At 41.9% G+C, this 24,367-nt stretch overlaps 1 protein-coding gene across 7 annotated transcripts; it reads right to left on the reverse strand.

Annotated features, from left to right (window-relative positions):
• Positions 1–1,806: 1,806 nt before the first annotated feature.
• Positions 1,807–17,712, reverse strand: bdnf (brain-derived neurotrophic factor). Of its 7 annotated transcripts, none has more exons than XM_077564701.1 (2): positions 17,535–17,712; positions 1,807–3,244 (listed from the first exon to the last, which is right to left on the reverse strand). In XM_077564701.1, the coding sequence occupies exons 1-2, from the start codon at positions 17,679–17,681 to the stop codon at positions 2,405–2,407; spliced, it is 987 nt and encodes a 328-aa protein (XP_077420827.1). In that variant the 5' UTR covers positions 17,682–17,712; the 3' UTR covers positions 1,807–2,404. The 7 variants fall into 7 exon arrangements, with proteins under 7 accessions (XP_077420827.1, XP_077420830.1, XP_077420828.1 ...); XM_077564704.1 differs by lacking the exon at positions 17,535–17,712 and adding an exon at positions 16,977–17,280; XM_077564702.1 differs by lacking the exon at positions 17,535–17,712 and adding an exon at positions 16,767–16,927.
• Between the last annotated feature and the right edge of the window lie 6,655 nt (positions 17,713–24,367).

A 24,367-nucleotide genomic window follows, 5' to 3' on the forward strand; every position in this document is an offset into this window, starting at 1 on the left:
TGGCCCATTTAGTTTTAGGCGTAGGAATCTTGAACAAAACTACTTTCATCATTACTATGTTCATATTTATCTTACTCATCTATAAATATATGTACATAATCTGTATTTCAAGATATTTTATTTATTTTCCCCGACGTTCTTCTTGAGTGGTGGGGCCAGGGCGGCTCCTTAGTGCCCTCTATTGGCCAGCGGCCACAACAACATCATGGATTGATCAATATGATGTGATCTGTGCTCAAGACTGGGATGGTATCCCCTTCAAGTTACCTGCTGAATTATAAGTTTTAAATTGCTTTTAATATTGAACAGAACTGCCTGTTATTGGATTGCAAACCTGCCTTGGTCTGTTTTACTTAAAAGTGAAATATTTTTCCCACATACCAGCAAACTATCATGGTAAATTTTGACATATTCATTTAAAAGCTGCACTGAGCCTCTCTGTGCTTTTGTTCAAGGGATTATTGGACCACATCCTGTCTGTAGGAGATCTGACGCTTTCAAGGCTTTAGCTGATGAATCTGAACTGTCCCTGAGGGATTTGCATCATTAAAGTTTTGCATTGTATAGTGATTACATTAACTAATAAAGCTGCATGATTCATTTCAAACAGCTGCAAAACTGCTGCTACAGCAATATAATTTACAGTGTGTTCTATGATTGTACCTGTTGTTGGACATTTATTTTAAAAGGATTATTATCAAAATATACATACATTGGTCATCATTACCTTTTGAGTGGCGGCGTGGATCCTTCCTCTGATTTAAATGGAAAACAGATTTCATGTTGGTTCATGGTGCAAATCCAAATTTTCTTCAACAGCTTCAAGGCAAGTTCCAAACTTCTTGAGGGATTCCACTTACCTTTAAACAACTGACCTAATATGTACAATTGGGTTACTTTTGCTTATTGTATAAGCATCCACTTGTTTAAATTGTGAACAAAGTGTCAGTTTGAATGTATGAAAGACGTTGAAAGAAGTTTCATAAGTTGCTGAAAGGAATAAACTGTGGCAACCTTTCACCTCTGAAAGCAGACAAGTCGGTTTCCTTAGATCTTTGTGACTGTACAACTCCATGAATGCCCCGATGAATGATCTTTTATTGGAAGACAGCAGGATGGGATTCAGGAATATTGAACTGAATGTGCACAGATGTATGGGGTGGGTGAAGTATGTGTCAAGAGCAGCCAGAGCCTACTCGCACAAGTCCAAACTTGACGGGCAGACGCTTTTCTCGTGAAAGTGAAGATTATTTCTCTGATTGTGGGATTATGGTGTAGGTCGAGTGACAATAAAGACGGCGCCTGTGAACATTTGTTGATTTGTGACTGCTGTTTTGTATTTCACCTATTTCTCTCCCAAACACTGAATAACCCTTAAAGCTGCAAGGACACATTTCATCCTGATATGTTTCATCAGTACATTTGTATGCATAGTGAGACCTGACTTGAAATACTGTACCCTCAATATAGTTAGAATCATTGGTTATTGGGTAACATATTGGGTAAATTAGGCAGCTGATTGATGTGTTTTATGCGTTTCAGTATTTGTGCATACAACTAAAAGTGGAGGGTTGAAACTTTATCAACATTGGTTTTGTTTTTCAGTTGCCTATAGTCATTTTTATTTCTTCAAATATTTCAGTTTAATATTGCAAACAACTTCACAACATACAAAATGAATAATATTAACCCAGAAACATGTCTCAATATATATATATATATATATATATATATATATATATATATATATATATATATATATATATATATATATATATATATATATATATATATATATACTTTTTTTTCCTAATATATATCTTTCTCTGGTGGGAATAAAAAAATAAACAGCAAAGCTTTGACAACAGCACCTTGACATTGTAATCCCAACATTATACCTTGAGAAGTTTAGAACAGTAAACAGATAAATTACTTGAGAGGAAAGTTGTTTTCCGCTGAGTATGTAGACGGAACGTTTTTTTGGTCAGCCTCTTATCATTTTTTTTGTAAGTGGAGAATTTCTCAATTCACAATTGAAGCAGCATGCAAGCTTTTGAAGATGGAACTGTCCTCTCATTCCTTGCTTGTTTTTTTCCACTTCATTTGGTCAATCTTGGCAACATAAACAAATCACAATGTCTTGAGGAATGTGATATAGTAATTTAAAGTGGGAGCAAATGACTGATCAGATTTTTTTTAATCGTTTACAAGGTCATGAATATGTTCAATAAATAGACTGTTATATCACTTTTACTGTATAAACTTCATCTTTTTTTTTACATGCAGTCCATAAAATTTTCATTTGACGGAATAATTTACCCTGTTATGTATATATACAAATAGATATTTTCTCTGTATTCTCTCTTTTTTTAAACTCTTCAATAAAATCTATACATTTTATACACTATCTCCCTCTTTTAATGGTCAATGTGCATACACAGGAAGTGTCTATCCTTATAAACCGCCAGCCAATCTTCTTTTTGCTATCCATGGTGAGAGCTCGCACGTAGGACTGGGTTGTCCTGCATTGGGAATTATAATGCCGCTTGTCTATTCCTCTGCAGCCGTCCTTGGTGTACCCCATGGGGTTGCATTTGGTCTCGTAAAAGTATTGCTTCAGTTGGCCATTGGGGACGGGAACCTTTTCCATGACGGTCACCGTCTGCCCCGACATGTCTATCGCCGTCTTTTTATCCACCGCTGTCACCCACTGGCTAATACTGTCACAAACGCTGAGCTCTCCACGTCGCGACGGGTCGGAGTGTCGCCGCACCCTCATGGACATATTAGCAGCATCCAGATAGTTTTTGTATTCCTCCAGGAGAAAGAGCAACGGCGGCTCCAAAGGCACTTGGTTGCTGATCATCACCCGCGAGTCGTACATGTCGACATCCTTGTTTTCGGCGGCCGCGGCGGCTGCTGAAGCCACACCCCCACCGCCCTGGCTCCTATCTGCCCCCTGTCCCATCTGGGCCGCCTCTGCCTCCCCCTCCACCTCCAGCAGCTCCTCTATCACCTGCTCAAAGGTGTCTGTGAGCGAGGACATCCCACGCTGGCCTGGCCCGCCACCACTCTGTGGAGTCCCCCGGCCTCTTGCGACCGTCGCGGCGACGCCCAGGTAGCCTTCCGTCCGATGGCCCTGCATGCCCGGGGCGTCTCTCAGGGGCGCAGCTCTCATGCAACTGAAGTATGAAATAACCATAGTAAGGAACAGGATGCTCATCACTCTTCTAACCTGGTGGAACTGGAGGGACAAAGAAAGACAAGAGGGAAGAAGGGGGACACCCGGACAGTTAGTGGAATGAAGTTGTGAGTCATAATGCACCACGTACGCCTCCCCTGATATTTGGAGCTTGATAAAATGTTTGGAATCATATCAGCAGTGTTCTGGCAGTGGTATCCTCACATTTGTAAACTGGGATCCTTCCTTTCATGTGCGAGGCTCGAATTTGTTGGCATCAATTCACCCAAGCTTCTCAACATCACAGAGTGCCGTTATACCAAAGATAGCGATGACTGCAGACAAGCTCTTTATGTGTTGTATTTGTACGCTACTATTTAGAATTCTCTGAGGCAATCACAGGCGCAAATGTAGCATTTCTAAAACCTGTTGCTTTCTTTGTAAACGGCATTACCCAAAAACAACAACCTTATTGAGAGGGGAAGTCAACTGAAGTATTTATTTTTTAAATTTTTTTTACAATATGTTGTATGTGCGCCCACTAGTCTAAGCAGTCACAGCATTATGATTAATATTGTATTTGTGGAATATGACATACACCGGACATACCGGAGGTGCCCAGAGGCAGAGCCGACGACCAAGAAAGACCGTGGCCACGGCAGCTGTCCCTTTTGGGGACTGGACCTCGGCCCTGTTTCTGGGGACTAAAGGTTGAAGCAAGCCAGGAAGAGAGAAGGCAACACTGGTAGGACACTTATATTTTCATTGGCGGATTTTTGGTAAATAAGTGCCCGTTTAAAGTTAAGGGCGACGGTGTCCTGTACGTATTTAAACCAGATGCTTTCTCTCTCTTTATTTGATAAATGTCTACATCTGAACCTGACACTTAAGTAACAAAATACATCCATTTTTATCCATCTCAGGGGGCGGCCATTTTGCCACTTGCTGTTGACTTAAAAGGGGAAGTCAACCCCCCAAAAATTGTTTTGACAATAATATCTTCTATGCATGCCCACTAGTTTTAATACGGTATTCTGGTTAATATTGCGTTAGTGGAATATGAGTTACGCAGCAAAATCCAGCTGTTTTTATCCATCTCAGAGCGCAGTTTCAGAAAACAGGTGAGCTGTGATTAGTCGTTGCCTGAGCCCTGAGCAACATTGATGTCATCTTCCGTCGACAGCAGGTGGCAAAATGGCCGCCACCTACGATGGATAAAAAAACCCGGCTGGATTTTGCTTCATAACTCATATTCCACAAATGGAATATTAATCAGAATGTCATGTTTAAACTAGTGAGGTCACATATAACATATTATTGTCAAGAAATGTGGTTGACTTCCACTTTAAAATGACATCACAGACGACCTAACTTTTCCAGCAAGATAAATTCTCGTGGTATTTGTGAGTTCACAAACTCCGGAGAATACATCTTGTATCGCTCCTGCTGATACGTTTGCAGCTGATCTTTTTCCGATCGGACCAATCCCGAGTTGTTTAGGCAGGACGAAACCAATAAGCGAAGATGGCGGGGGGAAACAAACAAACTCAACAGCCGAATGGATGCTGCAATTAATTATGTTCTCGCAGAATTACTCGCTGTTTCCTTGTTGAATATGAACAGCGAGAGGAGTTTTGTGCATTTTTATCTGGTCAAGATGTTCGTGTCCCTTCTCCCTAAGACGAGACGGAAGATGAGATTTTCCTCCGTTGCCTTAATTGGTCAAAACAAAATGTGCAAAGATGCCACATCGTCCAATCAGCTCAAAGTATTGTACAGCAAGGACCGCCTTTACCGAACGAGTCTTCATAGTGAAGTACCAGATTGATAATGGGAAGAACTCCCTCGATCGAGTGAATCACAATTATCAATCTGACTGGCGAGGTTAGTGACAACCAATCATGGCTCGGCTTCAGAAAACAGGCCTGAGCCTGAGCGACTCTGATGTCATTTAAGTCGACAGTAAGTTGACAAAATGGCCGTCCCTAAATGAGATAAAAATGGGTAGATTTTGCTGCTTAACTCATATTCCACAAATGCAATATTAATCAGAATACTGTGTTTAGACCAGTGGGGCTGCATAGAACATATTATTGCCAAGATTAAAACAATTTTTTTTAGGGGGGGTGGGGGGTTGGAGTTGACTTCCCCTTTAAATGTAGTTACAAATCCAGAAGCTGTCTTTTGTCTTATTTCAGGCCTACAAAATAACACTCGGCCCGACAAACAAAAATAAGCAGCTTTTGCTAGACTGACTTTTTATTTATTTTATTTTTTAAAGCGGTTTGATTCATGCTGGAAGTGTTCCCCCTACTTATTCGTGCTGCTGAGATATTGAAATCCACACACTGCAATGAGGACAAATAAAATACAGTACTTGCCACTCCCCACCCCCCCCCACACATTTTTGTTAGCAGTTGAAGCTGTTTATGCTGAACTAACACACTTGTAGTGCGTGTTCTGTGTCTAAAACTACAAATGATTTTTAAATTTTAATCCTATAAAGCCAAACATGTCATATTAAATAAGTCATTTTGAGCCCTCTAATTCATGAGTATAATGATACTTGCTAGGGAGCTAGCTAGCTAGGACCTGGGGCTAAAGCCAAACTATGGCAGAGTTTTACCTTTCTGGACCTGGATTTGCCACCTCTGGACCGGATGTATGACATAATTCAAAAGTCATGTTGATTTTGAATTTTTTGTTTGTTTGTTTGTTCAAAAAGACCAATAAATACTCTATTTACAAAGAAACTAGATTTTCTCTCATATATTTCATGGTTCAGGCCTCATAGGGATTAAGGATGAATTTGTCATAGGTAGTTATCATGTGTTGACCAAAAAGAAAATGGCTTTGTCTGTTTTGTGTGCTTGATGAAGGGTCATCCAACGCGGAAACACTGAAAACTCGGGAGTGACGCATTTAGCCGGAAAGAAAATTCTGATCATAAGTGAGGAGAACTTTGCTGAGAGCAGGTGGATGACTCCAGATCTCTCCAGGCTTGAACCCAGCAGGACACGAATGACTCAAAAATGTGTCATCTTCGCTACCCTGGAAGGTGCCAATCTTTACACTGACATGATGATTAAACCCTGCTAGGTGTCACTCTGACCGTCACTGTGCGCACTCCAATGATCTTAGCAGAGAATTATCCTTTTATTAAGAAGATAGAATAAACTGCATTCCAAATGGCCTGGCTGTGTGAGTGCACTAAATGTCCCAAGCTTATACAGGAAAACATAGTGAACAAACACGCACACTCCAGCCTTCTCTCAAGAGTGGACATCAAGAACCTTTACCGTAAAGAAGGAGCAAGCCCCGCCTTAAACGCATTTGTTTCCTTCTTAATTGGTGTCTGGGGCTGCAATTAAACAACACCAATGACTGCCATAGAGATATCTGCTCTAAAAATAGATGTGCTGGGAGTCTCCCAGTCTATTCAAAATATCACATCCTTCTTCTTAATGAGCCACTCATTCCCCAAGCTCAGGGACGCGCTCCTCCACAATGTGTGTGTGCAGGAAGGAAGATGTATAGGGAGGGGCCGGCTCGTAAGGAGATTGGGGGTGGGGGTGGGGGGATTTTTCCCTCTCGCCAATTAAAACAACAATAAGGACAAATAATTGCGTGAAGTGCAAATCCATACTCATGAAATGTAATTATATACTAAACCGCACAGATTAACCCCTTGTTGTTGTTTGGATTCCAATCAGAAGATGTACGTGGGCCTTCCCAGCACAGAAAATCAAGCCGCTTTACGGGATGGATGCCAGTCACGAGCTTTTCGTGTAGGATGCATTTAGGCTGATATTATTATCAGCACTGCACACAAATGGTTCCACTTCCACATCAAGGAAATGAAGGGAGAGGGCTGATTACTGTTAGGCGTCAAACTTCATGCTGGAAATGGTGCAGACAAAGTGCTGCATCTTCCGTAAGCGACCACAGGGGTAATATTGCAGCAGCAGGGGGTGGAGAGAGCGGCAGCGTCATTTCGCAGCATAACAACCACAGATGACGTCTCTTCCAGGTCTCCACAGGGGAGAGAATGGAGAGGAGGAGGTTGCTGGGGGTAATGCCACTCAACAGTGTGCAATTGCATGCAATTATTCCCCCAGGTATCCTCACACCGGGAACAACAAATGATTGTATTTATATCTCTGTGATTTCCTGTTTCCATCAGGACGATCAATATGGCTTATGTTCTCAATCAACATCCTGTTAAAATGCAATAAAGCCAATGAATCATTTAATTGCTGTGGGACTGGCTGAGAATTATACAAGGAAGATGTTACGTGCACTGCAGGATTTTCACAGTGCATAAAAATTAGGGGTGGGAATCTTTGACTGTCTCACGATTCGACTCAAACGATTTTTGATTCAAAATGATTTGATTGACAATTATTTCTGCTTCAATTTATAGATGTGCAAAAAATCATGATGATATGCACCAGTCTGGTTTGCAAGACAGAATGACAAATGGAGACATTAAAATATATTTTTATTTTATTTTTTAAAATACATTTATTAAGTTTTGAATTGTATGGAAAGTGCTTTTTTCCCCCCACAAAAATAATGTATGGACCTCAACTGCTACTCTATGTAGTTATCGCTTTTACAGTATATTCTGCCCTCCCTAAGCAGAATGACTGCAGTTTAGCAAACAGCGAACACTCCCTCAAAAAATAGTCCAATGCTGGTATGTTTCATCCTGTTCCGTTCTCACTGACCATATAGAGTGGACGATTAAAGCAGTGACTTGTTTAGCTTGTTTCCCGAACGTAGCTAGCTCAAGGCTAACGCACAATGGAAAGTGCCATTGACTCGCTAACGCTAATTAGCGCGCTACTTGCGGAACTTTTATCACTCAAAAGAACGGCTATTCATACGAAATGCTTGAGGAAGGTATACAGAAAAGCATCTTAATATTACTCACCAGCGATGCTCCTACGCTGAAAAAAACAAAACAACTTTTATTGGCATAACTTGATTGTGACTTCTTCCTTTTACTCTCTAATGTGGCTACAATTTAGCAGTGTATCATGACGCCACACTGCCCCTAAGTCAGTGGTGTCCAAACTCGGTCCTCGGGGGCCGGTAGTCCCGCAGGTTTTGGATATTTCTCTCCTCCAACACAGCTGAAGCTCATCAGCAAGCTCTGCATAAGCATGATAACGACCTTGTTGATTGGAACAGGTGCGTTGGAGCAGGGAAACCTCAAAAACCTGCAGGACTACCGGCCCTCGAGGACCAAGTTTGGACACCACTGCCCTAAGTGGTCAAATCAAAGGCACGCACAAACAGGGGCAAGACAGTACAAAATAATTTAAATAGAATCAATTTTGGGACATTTAAAATCGATTCTGAACCGTACTAAATAAGAATCGCGACTTTTATGAGAATCGATTTTTTGGCACACCACTAATAAAAACGTGTGTTTGTGTGTTCAACCAAATGAACATTAAACAAAACCCATCAAGAAAAGATCCAAATGTTCTAGAGGAGTCAATGCTGTATGTTATATTGGATCACAATATTTTGATTTTTGTTTGTTGTAACATTTTTTTTTAATATTGATTTTTGTCCAACAATGATGTCTTGGGCATCAATTGTTACCAGAGGCATCATCATTTCCTTCCTTCCATCCAGACAGATGACATGGAGCGGAGGGACACAAAGGCCTCAATAACCGCTGCTCAAACACGCTTTTATGCACACAGAACAATGCAAGCAGGTGAGCGTGTGGCCTCTCGGACGTACACACGCACCAAATGACCACCTGCTCGTATATGCTTTTAAGGCACGGCCTGTAAGGCTGCCGTATGCAACTTCTAGTCTAACATTTATTCTTTACGCCAGGTGAGGATTACAGCGCTAAATACCTCGTATGACAGATGATGAAAAGTTTCTAAAGCACATGAATGGATCAGCATTCCTTGTGATTATTAACCAGACGCTAATGTAGCTGCAGTATACTTTATGGCAACATCTACCCCCCTAGGAAAACTTCAATATGAGAGATTAACATTGGATTGAACTGTATAGCAACATTTGTTATCTGTCATGCCTTGCTTGTGTTTTGCACACTTTGTTCAACTCCTCAACACCCTTGCCAAGTTGAAGTGTTTACCAAGCAGCATGTTTGGTCACGTCCAACGCGCACAGAACTCAATGCCAAATGTTCAGCTATAATAACAGTGGGAAAACAAACATGCGCACATGATATTAGATTCAGGACACCCCTTGTGCTCCATAATACAGTGCAGTAAAAAGCAAATCAAACTGTCAATGGTAATGGCTGACAAATGTAGAAAAAGATTGCTGCCTGGAGATGTTATTTTTCATCTGACACAATTTCAGAGCATATTTAGCAATATACTGAGCACCAACCAGGGATTAGGCTACACCTAGCCTCAGAGCCAACCCTTATCCACTTCCACATTGAAGCCAAGCATTCAAACAGCTGCTGTCCGAGCTGTGCTGGCCAAAGCAGTCACTTCCCTCCCACACAGCATATAACAATCTGTATTGATTTGGAGAATTATTCGCCATCTTCAACTAAAAAAAAAAAAACAGTCACATGCTAACCAATGTCAGATCTGCTTCAAATTCGATCCAAAGTGTTCATTTGGATCCATAAATTACAAAATCACAGGGAGATTACTGCACACATTTCGAAATTGGGCCACTGCAGTTTACAACTATGGACGCTAGATGGCGCCCAAGACCGTTAAATATTGGCAAATGTTAGCTTTACCCTGCCAGATATAGATAGATAGATAGATAGATAGATAGATAGATAGATAGATAGATAGATAGATAGATAGATAGATAGATAGATAGATAGATAGATAGATAGATAGATAGATAGATAGATAGATAGATAGATAGATAGATAGATAGATAGATAGATCAGTAATTTGAAGACACCCAATGCAAACACAACACCAAGAAGTGGACCAAAGTGGCCGGTGTATCTTTGGTCTCGGGTTTCCCATAAAGTCTTAATGAGTGATGAGTCCCTCTAAGTCTTTTTTTTCCCGCGGAAGTTGTTTGTTTCGTCCGTTCTATTTTTTCTTTTTACATTGGTTAATAAAAAGTAATGTGTTGGGGGAAACAGTTGTGTTTCTGAAACTCCTAAAACTTGTGTATAAGATGTTCACATGCGATTGTTATTATACAGAAGCGCGCTGAATTGTCACCATTTAAGATGCAGAACTAACCCATTTAGTTATTACTGTACTGTATAGTGTCGAAACAAGTGTATTATATTTGTGTTAAATTACACCCAGCAAGCCCTTGCTCTCCTTTGGAAACCCAATCAACATAATAAGTCCGTTTTTTATTAATGAAGGGCAGGATAAGATTACACATATCCCCTATGGGGCCGCGACGCTGCCTGTCCACAGGATAGCGAGACTTGATGGGCTATTTTAGAGCCACAAACAACCAACTTTTTCTTTTTTAAACATAGCCTATATAGGCTATATATAGCTATATACAAGTAGCATCCCAACAAAAAGGTACACAAAAGTTGCGAGAGAAACATACCTTGTGCTGCCCAGTCGTAAAACAGACCATTCAACAGGACAGAGTCATCTGGGCTGTCCTGGCCAACTCCCTGAGTAATTTAGACTTTAGTGATACTTTTCCTCTCCGTGCCCTCCTGACAAGCTTCAGGATATCTCTTCAGGTTTGGAGCAAATACATTAAATTATTGATGGTGGAAATTGCATGGATGAGGTCATGCACTCCCATGGCTGGACGGCTCCGGTGGAGATGTGTGAAAGCCGAGTTGTCGCCTGCATGCCGCCGCAGCAGCAGCAGCAGCAGCAGCTGAGGAAGAAGAGGAGGAGGAGGAGGAGGAGGAGCAAGCCAGTGGCGGGATGAAGACAAGACAAGAGAGCTGTGCAGCTTGGAATGGGGAGCCCGTGTGGAAGTCGACCAACTTTACTACACGATGACGCTGCAACATGTGACCAGCGGCTGGCTGGCTCACTTGCTCGCCTCCGACTCGTGTTTAAACAGCCCCGAGGCGGAACTATTAGTGCGCCCTCACTGCGCATCGTGTCTTTTTTTGTTCTCGCGCATTCCGTACACATCACACCCACACCGCCATGTCTGACTATATATATTTTCTATAGTATATATAGAGCACGCGCACGCGCGAAACCTCCGTGCTTCCGTGTTTTGCCCACCAAACATGGTGGCATATTTCTTGAGGGCTGTGCGTCAGCGTGCAAGTCGTGACCCAACGGGAGACGTGCGAAAATCAACGTTATATTTATTTATGAGCAATATTATTCTTAGTCATATTTGCGTGGACATTCCATTTTTTTAAAGTATTTTCCCCACTGTATCACCAGTTGGAATCGAAAACAAAGAGCCTTGTTTTTTTTGTTTTTTTTAAAGTCACCTCAGCAAACGGACTACAGTATAGCCTAACGCTAGCTGACATATGTTAACAATGTTGGCTCTTTGAGTCGATGTTGAATATTTTCAAACTGATGGATAGCTGTAATGAGGAAACAGCATCTCATTATCCTGTGTGACTGGTCCAATACAAGAATGATAGGGATTTGTTTGCTCCATGACCATCATAATTCTGCCAGCATTGGCTTACAATGTGTGCTGGGGAGCTCCTGTTTGGCATGCAGCAACATAGGAGTGGATGCTCACACCTGCCTAATGAGTCAGCTCCACCTCCAACACACCCGGGGATGTGCCAAGATGGATATAGCCCTCCCCAAGGCCCAAAGATGAGGGCGAACTCTGGATGACAAAGACTTGCACCATGAGCAATCACTGAGGGACTTGACTCCAGCGAGTATATAAAAAAATATGCACAATGTTCCACACAAGTAATTCATAAATAAATCACTTGCAATCTCATTAGTAGCAAAAACAACAACACAGTCTTTCTCTCATTTGTGCAAATGCAGCAAAACTGAAGCCGGTGTAGCAAGTGGAGTCTTGGCTTGCAAGCGGCGTCAGAGGCTTTGGGGACTAGTTTTCTGAATGAATTCAAAATAATAAGTGATAAATGGAGGCAACAAAGAGCTCCAAGCTCAGTGGGATGTTTGAGGCCTGTGTTAAAGCAACCCGGAGTCCTTCTGAAAACTAAGCCACTATTTCATCTGCACCGTGGTGTTCGATTTCTGCAGGTTTAAGATTTCTCAGGAACAATGACTTCAAACTGTCTGAGGCGTATGGATGAACATCTTTTGTCTTTTGGGGAGGGGGTGCAGGGGTGTGTGCGTGTCTCAGGTTTTAATCGAGCCATGTTACAAACATGTGATTTGCATTTACACTTCTCTCTTGCTTAACGTCTTTTCTTTTACAGTTGATGCTGCCAAATGCAAAGAGAGACATGACAGTCTGCACTGCTGATGGCTTCATTCACTCAGCCTGCCTCCTTGTGCAAGACAGGAACTGCGTAACATGCTGGGCAAGGGGGAAATGACATTTGAGAAATTGTCATTTTCACTGGGGATGAAGAAAGGAGATGAGGGCACTTGGATCAATGTAGGAGTATACCGAACTGAGAAAACACTTTGTATAAGGTTAGATGACGTCAAACAGCGAGGGTGGGCTGCAAACCACTTGGGACGCCTTTTAAACAGGTAAATTCGGGTTCTTTCATGGAATGAGACACTTGGATGAGGAGGTAATTCATTTCATCTCGCCTGTGATGAAAAAACTTTATTATAATGATGAGCAAGAGGCAACAGTCATTTATACTACTTCCTTGTGCCTTTAATGACACTGACTGCAATTCACACTGAAACCTATTAAGGCTCTCTGTCTCTGTCTTTGCTTAAAATATGCCCCCCCACCCCACCCCCTCCACAAAAGCTCAGCACCAATAGGTTAACCTTCGCGTTCCCTGCTAAAGGAACGTGCAGACAATGAAATTCACTATACAAAACATTCAAAGCGAAACATAATTACAATCATGGAATTGCAACTCTAGAAACCGCTTATAAGTTGCCTGTCTCCTCAGTGATTTAAAAATATCGTAGAGAGAAATCGGTGCTGTCCGACACGTATAGAACGACTGCTCCCCCCAACGCGATTTTTAAATATTAATAAATAAATTAAAACTTGTACCCGTGCCATGTACAGAACCTCATCCAAAGCATCTCCTCCGAACGGAACTTGTTTAAACAAGCCTGTTAATTGGATGAAGGTGATGGTGATGAAGGTGATGACGGTGGTGACTAAGCGGCAGCGGTGGCGGGGCGATGGAGCCTTCATTGCCATCATGATTAAGATGATAGCTTGCTCTAAATATATCGTGACGTCCGCCCGCTGCTGTGGATATTTCCGCCATCTATAGCCCAAAATAATCGATAGCCCATTTCTTATTTATATCATGTGCACGAGTGAGCCGACAGTTTTTTATAATTAATAAATGAGAAACGGACCGGAAAGGACGCAATGTGGAGTGGAAAAAAGGGAGGGAGGGGGGGTGGCGTGCTTTTGTCATTATAAATATTGCAAAATAAAAAATAATTGATTCAAAACACACGAATTAATCGAAATAAGACAAAGGCCGCCACAAACACGCACAAGCCAGCTATAGAAAAACTAAAACATTAATGTTTGCCTTTTTTTCGTTAAATGATAAAACCAAGTGAAACAATTTGATGTGAATTTTGACGCCCACCACAACTCTGCAGCGAGAGAGAGAGAGAGGGAGAGAGAGAGCGAGAGAGAGAGAGAGAGAGAGGAGATTCTCAGTAAAGATAACGCGTGCGTCCGCGTGCGCAAGTAGACGCACGCCCGCACACACACGCACGCAGCCCCATTTATGGACTGATCCGCTGACGTACATTGCAGAAAAGTGCTATAAAAAAACCTTCATACATACAAAGTGTGTCGTGCCACCCCACAGACCCCTCCTAACCCGCCTCCGCTCATCCCTCCTCCTCCACCCAACACGCCCACACCCACACATAATCCCACATCTCAGTCGGAAAAAAATATATATATTTATGTATATTGCAACATGTCTAGAAAGGCACGCATTTTGCTTAAAATTTGTCCTAATGCAATTAAAACATAGAAATGCACAAAACATGCAAAAAATACGAGTCAAATGATGGCAAAAATGAGATTGAAATCTTCATAATTTGTTACTCTAAATAACAGTTAAATCCTCTCACAGCTTCGTGTACTAGCCTAATATTTTTTTCAAGCAACGTTTGTTTATTAATAAACCTGAAACGTGACTTCCGTGACGTGACATTTATTTGCGACGTATTTCGAACGTCATAAATAATGCACGCTTTTCTGCTCATGCAAAAATGAGGATTAATAAACAGAATATGATGGGCGCACGTTGCACCGGTGAATAAAACGAGCGAGGACGTCTGCGGACAAGTTCCGCCATTCAAACAAAATTATGAGGACAATTTCGTTTTCGGACTATTTATTGGAAGACGTGCCACGTGAAAGATGAGCGTTGATTAAAACAGAACTGACTGTGGGCGTTGGGGCTTTTCTCTCCTCGCCTCGTCTTGGATCAGAACATCTTAAATCTTTGACCGGAGGAGGAGGAGGGAAAAAAAGACGAAATGGAGAGAGGGAGTGAGATGAAGATGGGGAGTGGAAATAAGACAATATCCAGTGCTTCTTGAGCGATTTTCGCGAGAGATTGAAGCACTTGAAAGTGGCGATCGTATAAATCTGTCAGCCTCAAGTGTCCGGTTATACGAATTTCCTATTTTTGAAGCAAGAAAAAAAATTCGTGCTTCCAAGACCGCACAAGTGCATAGGAGACATGTTATCTCTCCATCATTTGTCAGTGACGTGGACGAGCCACGCCCATACGTATTATAATTTCACACGAAAGAAATTATTTTCCCCAAAAATTGAAAGAACTTCTACGAGAGGGTGTGATCACGTTGATATATTTTTAGAGTGTTATTCCTTGTACAGCCTGTGGTTGTGGCATGCACCCCCCCCCCCCCCCCAAAAAAAAAAAAAAAAAAAAAACGAGGGGGATAGTAGAGGGAGCAGGTGAAGCGAAAAGCACCTTATGAATGAAACCGTGGAGCGGTCGTAGTAAAAACACAAGTGATTTGATGGCGATGACGGGAGGGGTGGGGGCCGGGGGGGGGGGGAAGGAGGGGGTAAAGCGTAGGGCTATATTTGGACCGATAACAGAATCCACAGACATCAAGACAAAACATGAATGTAGCAGCGCAAGCATGGATAAATAAAAAGGAAGATGGCAGCTTTTGTGTCCCGCACATGTGTTGTCACGACTACTGCATTATTGTTGTACACACACCCAGGATCAGTCCTCCGGTTATGGAGCAGGATGACGGGATCACTGCAGCGTCTTAGTTCCCATATTGGGAGCATGATTAGGCATAACGCAACCATTACGCACATTGTGTTGCAGAAAGGCAGCTTCGGAGACTCCAAAGCTTCAAAAAGAAAAAGCCTGTTTGAAATAAATTATAACGTCTCAAAAGAGACATTTCCCAAGACTTAACGCTTACATGCGAGCCTTTGTTATTATTGCCCGATAAATTCCGTGTCGTTACTAAAGAGCAGACATTTGATCAGATGGAGTTATTTCGGTGACTAATGCCGACAGGCGAGGATGCGAGGATGCGAGCTGCATGCTGTGTTTAAAAAAGCTCAAGTTTGTGGAACAAAAGCCCACAAAGACGACAGGAACAAAAGAGTGATATGAAAATAATGGCTTGGGCTCTTACCTTTACAAGGGTTGACAACCACTATGTGAGTGGTTAGATCTCAGCGACCAACGCTTGCATGTCCCAAAGTTTAAACGCAGTGTGTGGGGGCTTAAAGGTACTGACAATGTGCCGTGCAAAAAAAAAAACAGGAAAAAAAAACCCACCAGACAGCCTAACGTTTCAACTTTGACAAAGCTCTACAAAAGCACATGCGCTTTTCTTTTCCCCTCACTCCTAGCTTTCCAGTTTGCATTTCCCCCACTCTTAATCTTGTTTAAAAGACAACAGGCTCCCTGAGAATAATCTTACCAAAAGTTGGAAAAACAATCCCAGGTTTGGCAAAGGGGGGGAAAGAGAGTTGGCGTCCACCGTGTTGTGCGAGTTTAGTCCATGCACGGCTCCGGTGCCTCTGTCCAATGTGCTGAAAGCATCACACAGCCGGGGGAACTACAGTATGAGGGGCCACTGAATTATCTGGATACTTTTGTTGAGTCCCCACTTAAGGGAGGGGAAAAAACATCTGCTACTGATGCTCGTCACGTGTATTTTCCTTCTCTTGCAAAACCGACCATGTTAATATTTGATCACATCTCGGGTGGACATTTCCTTCCAGATAGCGGTTCTTATTAATGAAAAAAAAACAACAACAAAAAAACAAAAGCCGGTCCGATCGCCCTGTTTCAATCCGCCTTAAACGATTGCCTACTGAGCCGAGCTCCAAGTGTCTCACTTAAGTGGCACGTGTTGCTGTAAAAGAACATACATGCATGTATAATAAAGCCCCTCGCTGGCAGCATGCACGACCCTCCTGGAAGTCTCAGTATACGCGCGCGCGCACACAGCCGTTGCCATGTATTCCATGGTTGCCTTACCTGCCTCGGCGTAGCCCCAAAACGCCACACAATCTTTTTTTCCCCCCACACAAGCTTTGTCAACATGAGTCTTCAACACACAATCGAGTCTCGCTGTACTGTAGCGACTTTGTCAAGTCCAAGTCATCCAAGCCCTGGCGGCAATGCAGCGTGAAACACCAAACGCGACTATTTACCCTTCGAATGCTGTGTTTCCAAACGCTTACTTACCATTTTCCCCCCTACGCTGTCCTGGAGATAGAAGTGTCTTAATATCCACTCACTCCAACAGATGCTGGTAGGTAATGTGTCTTGTTTGAAGTCATCATATGAGAAGTTCTGCTGTGCTCAGTAGATCGCCCACCACTTCGCTGACTTATGAATCTAATAACCCTTCGCAATATCGCCGTGCTTAAACTCTCATAGGCAAAAAAAAAAAAAAAAACACACACACAACAACCTTGGTGGCTCTACGGGAAAAGACAAATAATCAACAAGAGCGACTTGTCAGAGAGAAGCTTGCACACACAGACGTAACACACTCGCCCGGACAACGCCATCATAGGGGCTCTTACGTGATTGAAATAAGCCCCAGCAAGCAGGCAACTTTATGACGGGGACTAGTTATTGACTGGGGGGCTTCTTGGCTGGCTCGCAGCTGTCAAACGCAATCGAGCAGTGAGCTCGACTTGTCGGACAAATGCCCCTATAGGCCTATTGCGCTTTCACAATTAACGTCAACATTCCCGCAAATAACTTGTTGCTTGCTCACAGTCAAATCATACTTACGTTGCCTCTCACACAGATATGATCGAATTTCCCCCAATTCCCCTGCAGAAGAGTTCCACTCTGAGAGTTTGAAACCCCGGAACGATACTTTTGGATGAGGATTATGGGTAAGTTCAAAGGCGAAATCTGTTTTGAGTAAAATTCCATCAGTTGCGGTGCCAACACCGAGCCATCTGATTGTTATGCAGTGACGAGGCGATGTGCTTGCAAGCCATGCCCCAAATGTACTAAGCAACATGAGTAATAGGTGAGATTCGCCTGAGTCGATGCCAGCATGCAAAACTTTCTTAAAGTGTCTGTGTCATTTGTGTGGTTTAAATGACTTTTCTTTTTCGGGGGTGGGGGGCATCCTAGTCGGAGGAAATCACAATGCATGGGTGGTGGACAATGCATGGGTGGTGGACGGCTGTATACTGGAATCTGTAGGCGTCTGGAAGAGACAATAGCGGCAATGTGACAACTCATTGGACACTTGTGTCACAAACAAGAAAGCTGTGAATCAAAGCAGGATGTCATTACCGAGCATAGCTGCTTTGACGAGGACCACACACATCTTCAAATCATCATGTGATGAAGATGATGCTCAGGATATGATGAGAAACTCGTTTTTCTCTGCATAATTTTTGGGCAACCAATTAAGGAACGTAAGCACAAATGTATCATTAAATAAAAAAAAGGAAAGTACATTATATTGATGTGGCGTTATTTAAAAGATGATGATTCAAAATTAACAAGGGATTCAAGTAAAACTAAATGGTAGTCTTATTCATTTTTATACATGTTTGATACCACTTTTTTTCCACACTGATACTCAATTATTGAGTACTCACCAATACCGATACCAAGTACTATAGGCTTTAAACGATCAGGATTTTCAGTTTTATCATCGATCACAGACTTAAAAAATAAAATAAAAAAAATAACCGCTCACCGATTAGATCAGAAGATGGAGCAATATTTTAAATTCTATTTTAAAATCTTTTTATACTTTTACTTTGACTCCACTGTTGCCATTTGCGGAGGATAGGGTCCGGTCCACGAATAGCAAAAAACAACGTACAATTGACGGCAATTGGAAATACATGGAAAAAAAAAAACATACAAATTTTTCATTAAACACTGATAAACATTAATTATTAGATTTAATGCCTTATTTTGCAGAGTTGATCAATGACATAATTGACCGATCGGACAAATTAAGTATTACAGCCGATTATGCATAAAATGCAAAACATCGTCCGATCCTGATCGAGAGGCTGGTTGTCACATTGCAATTATTATCTTCCCCACAAGAGGGTGCAACTAAAACGTTTTCTATTTCTAGTTTTCTTCCTATATATGGTCAGGGATTGTGTCCTGTCTGAGAAGAGAATAACACATTGTGAGTTGAAATGAGCGCCTCTTAACTATTTTGCACAACCCAAAGTCAAGTACTTTAACTATATATATTTTGAAACAAGCATTGTCCATAAACAAATTCTAGCAGCAATTCATGTGGACTCGTTAGAGGAGAGATTCAGGCATCAAGTAGAGCTAGTATTAGCTAACATGGTAGTTTAGGGCAACATGTCTCAGACATTTTGGGGTTTGTTGTCACATATGCAAAGAATGGGCCAAGGAAAAATGCATTTCTGGCAACTTGGTTTATGTATGCTAGAATTTCCCTTTGTATGACGAGTCTGACTAGTGAGGAAATCAGATTTTGTTTGATACCAGTACCTATACCTTGAAATAAGGCCAGCTACAGGGCTGGACTGGCCATCTGTCATTCCGGGCACATGCCCAGTGGGCTGAACCAGTGCTTTTAAACTATTATTTTCCTACTTTTTACCTCAAGATCCTGGCCCAAAAATTAGAGGGAGCAGTCCGTTAGTCCAGTTCGAATATGGATAGCAAACTGAAACATTATCAGTGGCAGAACTACATGTTAGGCAGGAGTCGGGCCGGTGGGCCTAAGTCAAAATGCCAGGGCCGATTTTTTTGTATTAGTCCAATCCTGGCCAGCTATCACAACAAACAGTCACATAATCATCCTTTAACAACATTTATGCTCAAAATCGACCTATGCACCTTTTTGCCACTAAGTATGGAAAGGTTTGCACATTTGAATAAAGTTTGAGTTGAGACAAGCAACAAGTCGATTAAGCGCATTGCTCATTTAAAGTTTATTCTTTACTACAGTGCGCTAAATGTAGATGCTGTACACACGGCTGGCAACAGGTTATTAAACTAGTGACGTAAAGAGTGGGAGAGGTAACACATCAAGTCGCTGGAGACTGCATGCTGAGGATGAACAATTCACCTTGTTGGCCGCACATGATTTAATGATAAGGATGTATGTGTCCCATCACCTCCGAGCGCTCCCACCATCACCCCCACCCTCCTCCTCTTCCCCCTCCTCCTCCTCTCAGTCCTCTCTGCTTCCTGACGTGGTAACTTGAATGGCTCCTACTTGTGATGTTGTTAACACTTCCTCTGCTCCCACAGCTCCTCGCAGGCTCGCCGCCTGACTCATGCTCGTCCCTTTTCCCACTAGCTGAGCCTTCGCCGCCGCTCTTCACCACCATATATCTTATGGCTTGGCCTGAGGTCACGGATTAAACACTCACACGCCCTGCCTAGTGTTCCGTTGCTCTGTGGCCAGCCGAGATGCTCGCTCTTTCAACTTTGAAGTGTTGATGTGAAATAGAATTTGCTGCTTATATACTTGAAGACAAACTATCAGTGCACTTGGATAGATATGGAGATTAATGTGTGCAACTGTATATTTTTGTACTCTCTAAAGAAAGGTACTGTGTTTCAGATCTTCAAGTATTATCACTATTTAATAGTGGGCTCATTTTACCACTTCACACTTGAGAAGCAATCCCAGCTCCGCCTCCCATGAATGTTACGAAATTAATCGTCAGAAAGGTATTGTTGAAGCACCACATTAACACGGCAAGTCATCAAACTTACTTGGTTTCATCTACTAATTGCTTTTGGACCTCTTCTGGTCTCCAGAATCATTACGAAAATGTCGAGTGCAAGCCTAAAATTTTGTGTTAATCAGCACTTTTTTATCCTTCGCCACAGTGACAACGTTTACGTTTCGGCTGCACGTGTAACGACTGCTATAATGTTTTGAGTATTGAGAACAAGTGCATCTTATGTGCTCTTATTTTAGGGCATTCTGTTATAAATGGCAGCGATTTATCTATATGTGTGTGTTTATTGCATTCCCTCACTTTTCACGTGCGATACGTTCCACGCCCTACCCGCGATAGGTGAATTTTCGTGAAGTAGAGGTCGTTTGAAAAACAAAACCAAAAACATTTGCAGAATTTTCCATAGTTAATTGTGATGAAGGACATTTGTCTACTTTTGCTTCTACTTTCTTCATCAAAGCTTGTAACATATATTTAGCTAATTTAATAGCTTTATTTTTTCCTTGAATAGAAAACTTCTGCCAGGGCCACCTTTACCTACTGCCCCGGGGCAAACCAAATATAGCCCCCCCGCTCAAAAAAAAACAAAACACCGGACTAATAGATGAATGCATTAGTGGTGCAACGGATCACAAAAATCACGGTTCGGATCAGATCACGGATTTGAGTCATGGATGGGATCATTTTTCGGATCATCAAAAAAAAAAAAAAAAGATAAATAGTACTTTGTCTTCATTAAATTTGTAAAACGCTTTTCCCCTATTAAATTACAAAACAACAAAATCAACTCAAAATGTCTAATATGGCTGTTTAGGATGTAGGAACATAACTTTAAATACAATATGAGGCAGATACACTCTTATTGCGTAAAATAACAAGGTATTAATGGCTTAAAGTTGTGTTCCTAAAATCAAATATTGAGATTTTGAGTTTATTTATTTATTTAATGGACAAAAGTGTTTAATAAGATAAATGAAGACAAAGTTCTATTTTTTTTTTTTATTAATGAAAAGACATCAAAGTGCAATTTAAGGTACATTCCCTTCTTTTAAACATGGAGAGTTAATTACAAAGTAACCTTGGTCCAGAATATTTAAAAAGAAGTAAAGAGAGCAAGCCAGGTACCAGCTGTCAAACTCATTTACAGGTACCAGCCAGGCACTACAGTAATTTCTGGACTAAAATCCGTAATTTTTTTCACTTGCATTCGACCCTTCGGCTAATACAAAGGTGCGGCTTATCCATCAGATCATAAGGGGGCGCACTATAAAGGAAGCACAAAAGCGTCAGGCAGAGCAAAACAAACCAAGTGAGCCAATTTGCGCCCTCATTACGGAAATAAAAGTAGCGGGAACCGGTGTGGTAACATTAAAACACTTGCGGCTAACAGTCGGTTGCGCCTTATATGTGTAACAAACTCGAGTATTCCCCAAATTTAGCTAGCGCGGTTTACAGTCAGGTGCACCTTGTAGTCCAGAAATTACTGTAGTTGCTAATGCTAACAGCTAGCTAGCTACTAGCCACTAACGTCGGAGATTTGTGCCGTACCACACAATGACGGCGTAAGTAACTAGCGCAGGTTGGGGCTGCAGTAAAATACAACTGTTCACAACCATCATCCAACATCTACAACATCCATCCATTATGTGAACCACTTATCCAAAATGATCAACATGGACTCAGCTTTTTTCTCATAGAAACAATTCTCAGATCTTTTCGCTTCCAGGTTTAGTTCATTTCAGAGGGGTTGATTTGCAAGGCCCCGTGGAGGGAACTTGAGTGCCAAAGACATACAACTAATATAAAAGTAAAACTACCTATAGACACACTTTAGTTGCTTTAAAATTGATGTGGTGGGCCGGATTTGGCCCCCGGGCCTTTAGTTTGACACTTGCGCTCTAGGAGTTTGAAGTCTGGGACCCACAAAGAGGAAGAAGAAAACACCAAACGCTCTGATTAACAAACTACCCAAGCCTCTAATAGAAAACAAATACGAGGTCTTAATTGCTTTCAAAGTCGTTGGGCCCAAATCACAGTGAAAGCCTGTTGCTAATGTGCTTCACATTGCTGTAAAGTATCTCTGAAAAGGGTGGAAATTAATTACCAGGCTCGGCCAGTGACTCAGAGCTCAGGTCGTGTGGAAGTAATGCAGCCTGTAAATGATCGCCCTGCTGCCACCATACTTCAAGCTGGTGCCAAGTGCTGCATTTGTGCTAATTTGGCGCTTCTGTGTACAGTGTGACGGACGGTGTCAGGATAGATGCTTGTTTGGCTTGCCCCGGCGTCTCCGCAGGCTGAAATAGAACCAAAGAGACGGTTTCCACATGGATTTGCGGCGTTATCATCTATCTTTCGGCTGCCAGCGGAACACCAGGAGAGTATGTAAACTGTATTTACCACCTTCAGAGGGAAATCTGGAGCTTTGGGTGTGCCATATTAGTGCACTGAGCTCTTAAATCGGAATGAATGAAAACCACTTTTGCTGTGTAAGCAAAGTGGAATAGAACCTGAAGCAGATTCTGTGGCATTTATGCAGATTTGGGAGGGTTTTCATTTTGAAATTCCAGGGTAACATTGTGTGTTGATTATGTGTGGCAGTGGAATGTTAGGCATCATTTCAAAATATTTGAAATCAGAGGCCACTAAGAGACATTAGGAAAGACAAAAAACATAACCTTTTACGTCATGGTAATTATAAAGGGGCACTCGGAACGAAAATGGGCTTGCTTGGGTTTGTTTTTTTCAAGTGGAGGCTGCTTTGACCTCAGTCTAACCCGCCGCTTCTGCTGAAGTGGAAGATGCTGCTTGTCTGCCAGTTGCTTTATGGCTGCCCTGCTCACATAAGTAATCCCAGCCTGTCACCAGAATGAAGGGCTGCCAAACACGACGAGATCCCAAGATTGTCTTTGCCCGGACTGATTTTGCAGGTGACGACAGACTCAGAAAGACCAATCCGAATCCACCTTAAACCATAACTCAGCTCAGGATGGTGACACTTTAATGGCGCATGTGAATGGATGTATTCATCGTGTAGCATGGTGCTCCTAGACTAGTTTTTTCTTTTTTTCTTGAACGCATATTGACGTGGAAATTTGAATACGGGTATTTGCATGTTGCATGGTCAAAGCCACTGCTGGGTGCCAGTGGAAGAGACTTGAAATTTTGCATACACGGCATCCTCTTTATAAAGAGCAAAATATTACATGTTGCAAGTGTGATTCATTGACCTTTAATGCAGCACATACGTGGAACATCTGTTGACAAAGATGTCCACTTTCCATGATTCGGCCCTTCCTAGTTTCATTACTATCCTGTTAGTATGTTAAATTGCATACAGACACGCAAATAGCCAGATACAATTGAATGTAACTGAAAATACAGGTATGGAAGCTATTGAATGATATCTTCATGTGATTGGAGAAATATGATGAGGCTAAAATATAAAATACTAGGTATAATGTTAAATGTTTACACATACTGTCACATAGGTATTAATTCAATGTGTTTATTTGTTTATTTATGTGTAATTTGCAGTAGCATATCTATCTATCACAGGCAGAACAGTTAAATGCTCTTCCATGTGATGGTTGAAGGGACAAGGAACGTGTATCCACCTTTTGCCTTTCTTACAACAAATTCATGACTTCCTGTAAGTACTCGAGTTACGGACAAGTTCCGTTCCTACGCTAACGCTGTAACGCGAATTTCAACTTAAGCCGGATTTCATCGTTAGAGCCGATATTTACGTCAAAATACTTTGTACAGTAATTTCCCAAAACATTAATTAGCGCGATCCAGAAGATACCGGAACCAATATTTCGTGTTTCCGCCTGGACGTTCATTGCTGACGGCTGGCAAAGCGGAGCTAATGGAAACTTAAACACGCAAATGTGACGCGCCTGATGG

Source organism: Vanacampus margaritifer, chromosome 4 (assembly GCF_051991255.1).
Source record: "Vanacampus margaritifer isolate UIUO_Vmar chromosome 4, RoL_Vmar_1.0, whole genome shotgun sequence".
NCBI lineage: Eukaryota > Metazoa > Chordata > Actinopteri > Syngnathiformes > Syngnathidae > Vanacampus > Vanacampus margaritifer.

What these genes read in the sequence shown, in the direction of transcription:
- bdnf (XM_077564701.1), bottom strand. Translation starts at nt 17,681, where the DNA reads ATGGAATTTTACTCAAAACAGATTTCGCCTTTGAACTTACCCATAATC. An exon ending in ATATCTGTGTGAGAGGCAAC is followed by an intron (nt 3,245 to 17,534) that starts GTAAGTATGATT and finishes TTGTCCCTCCAG; the next exon opens with TTCCACCAGGTTAGAAGAGT.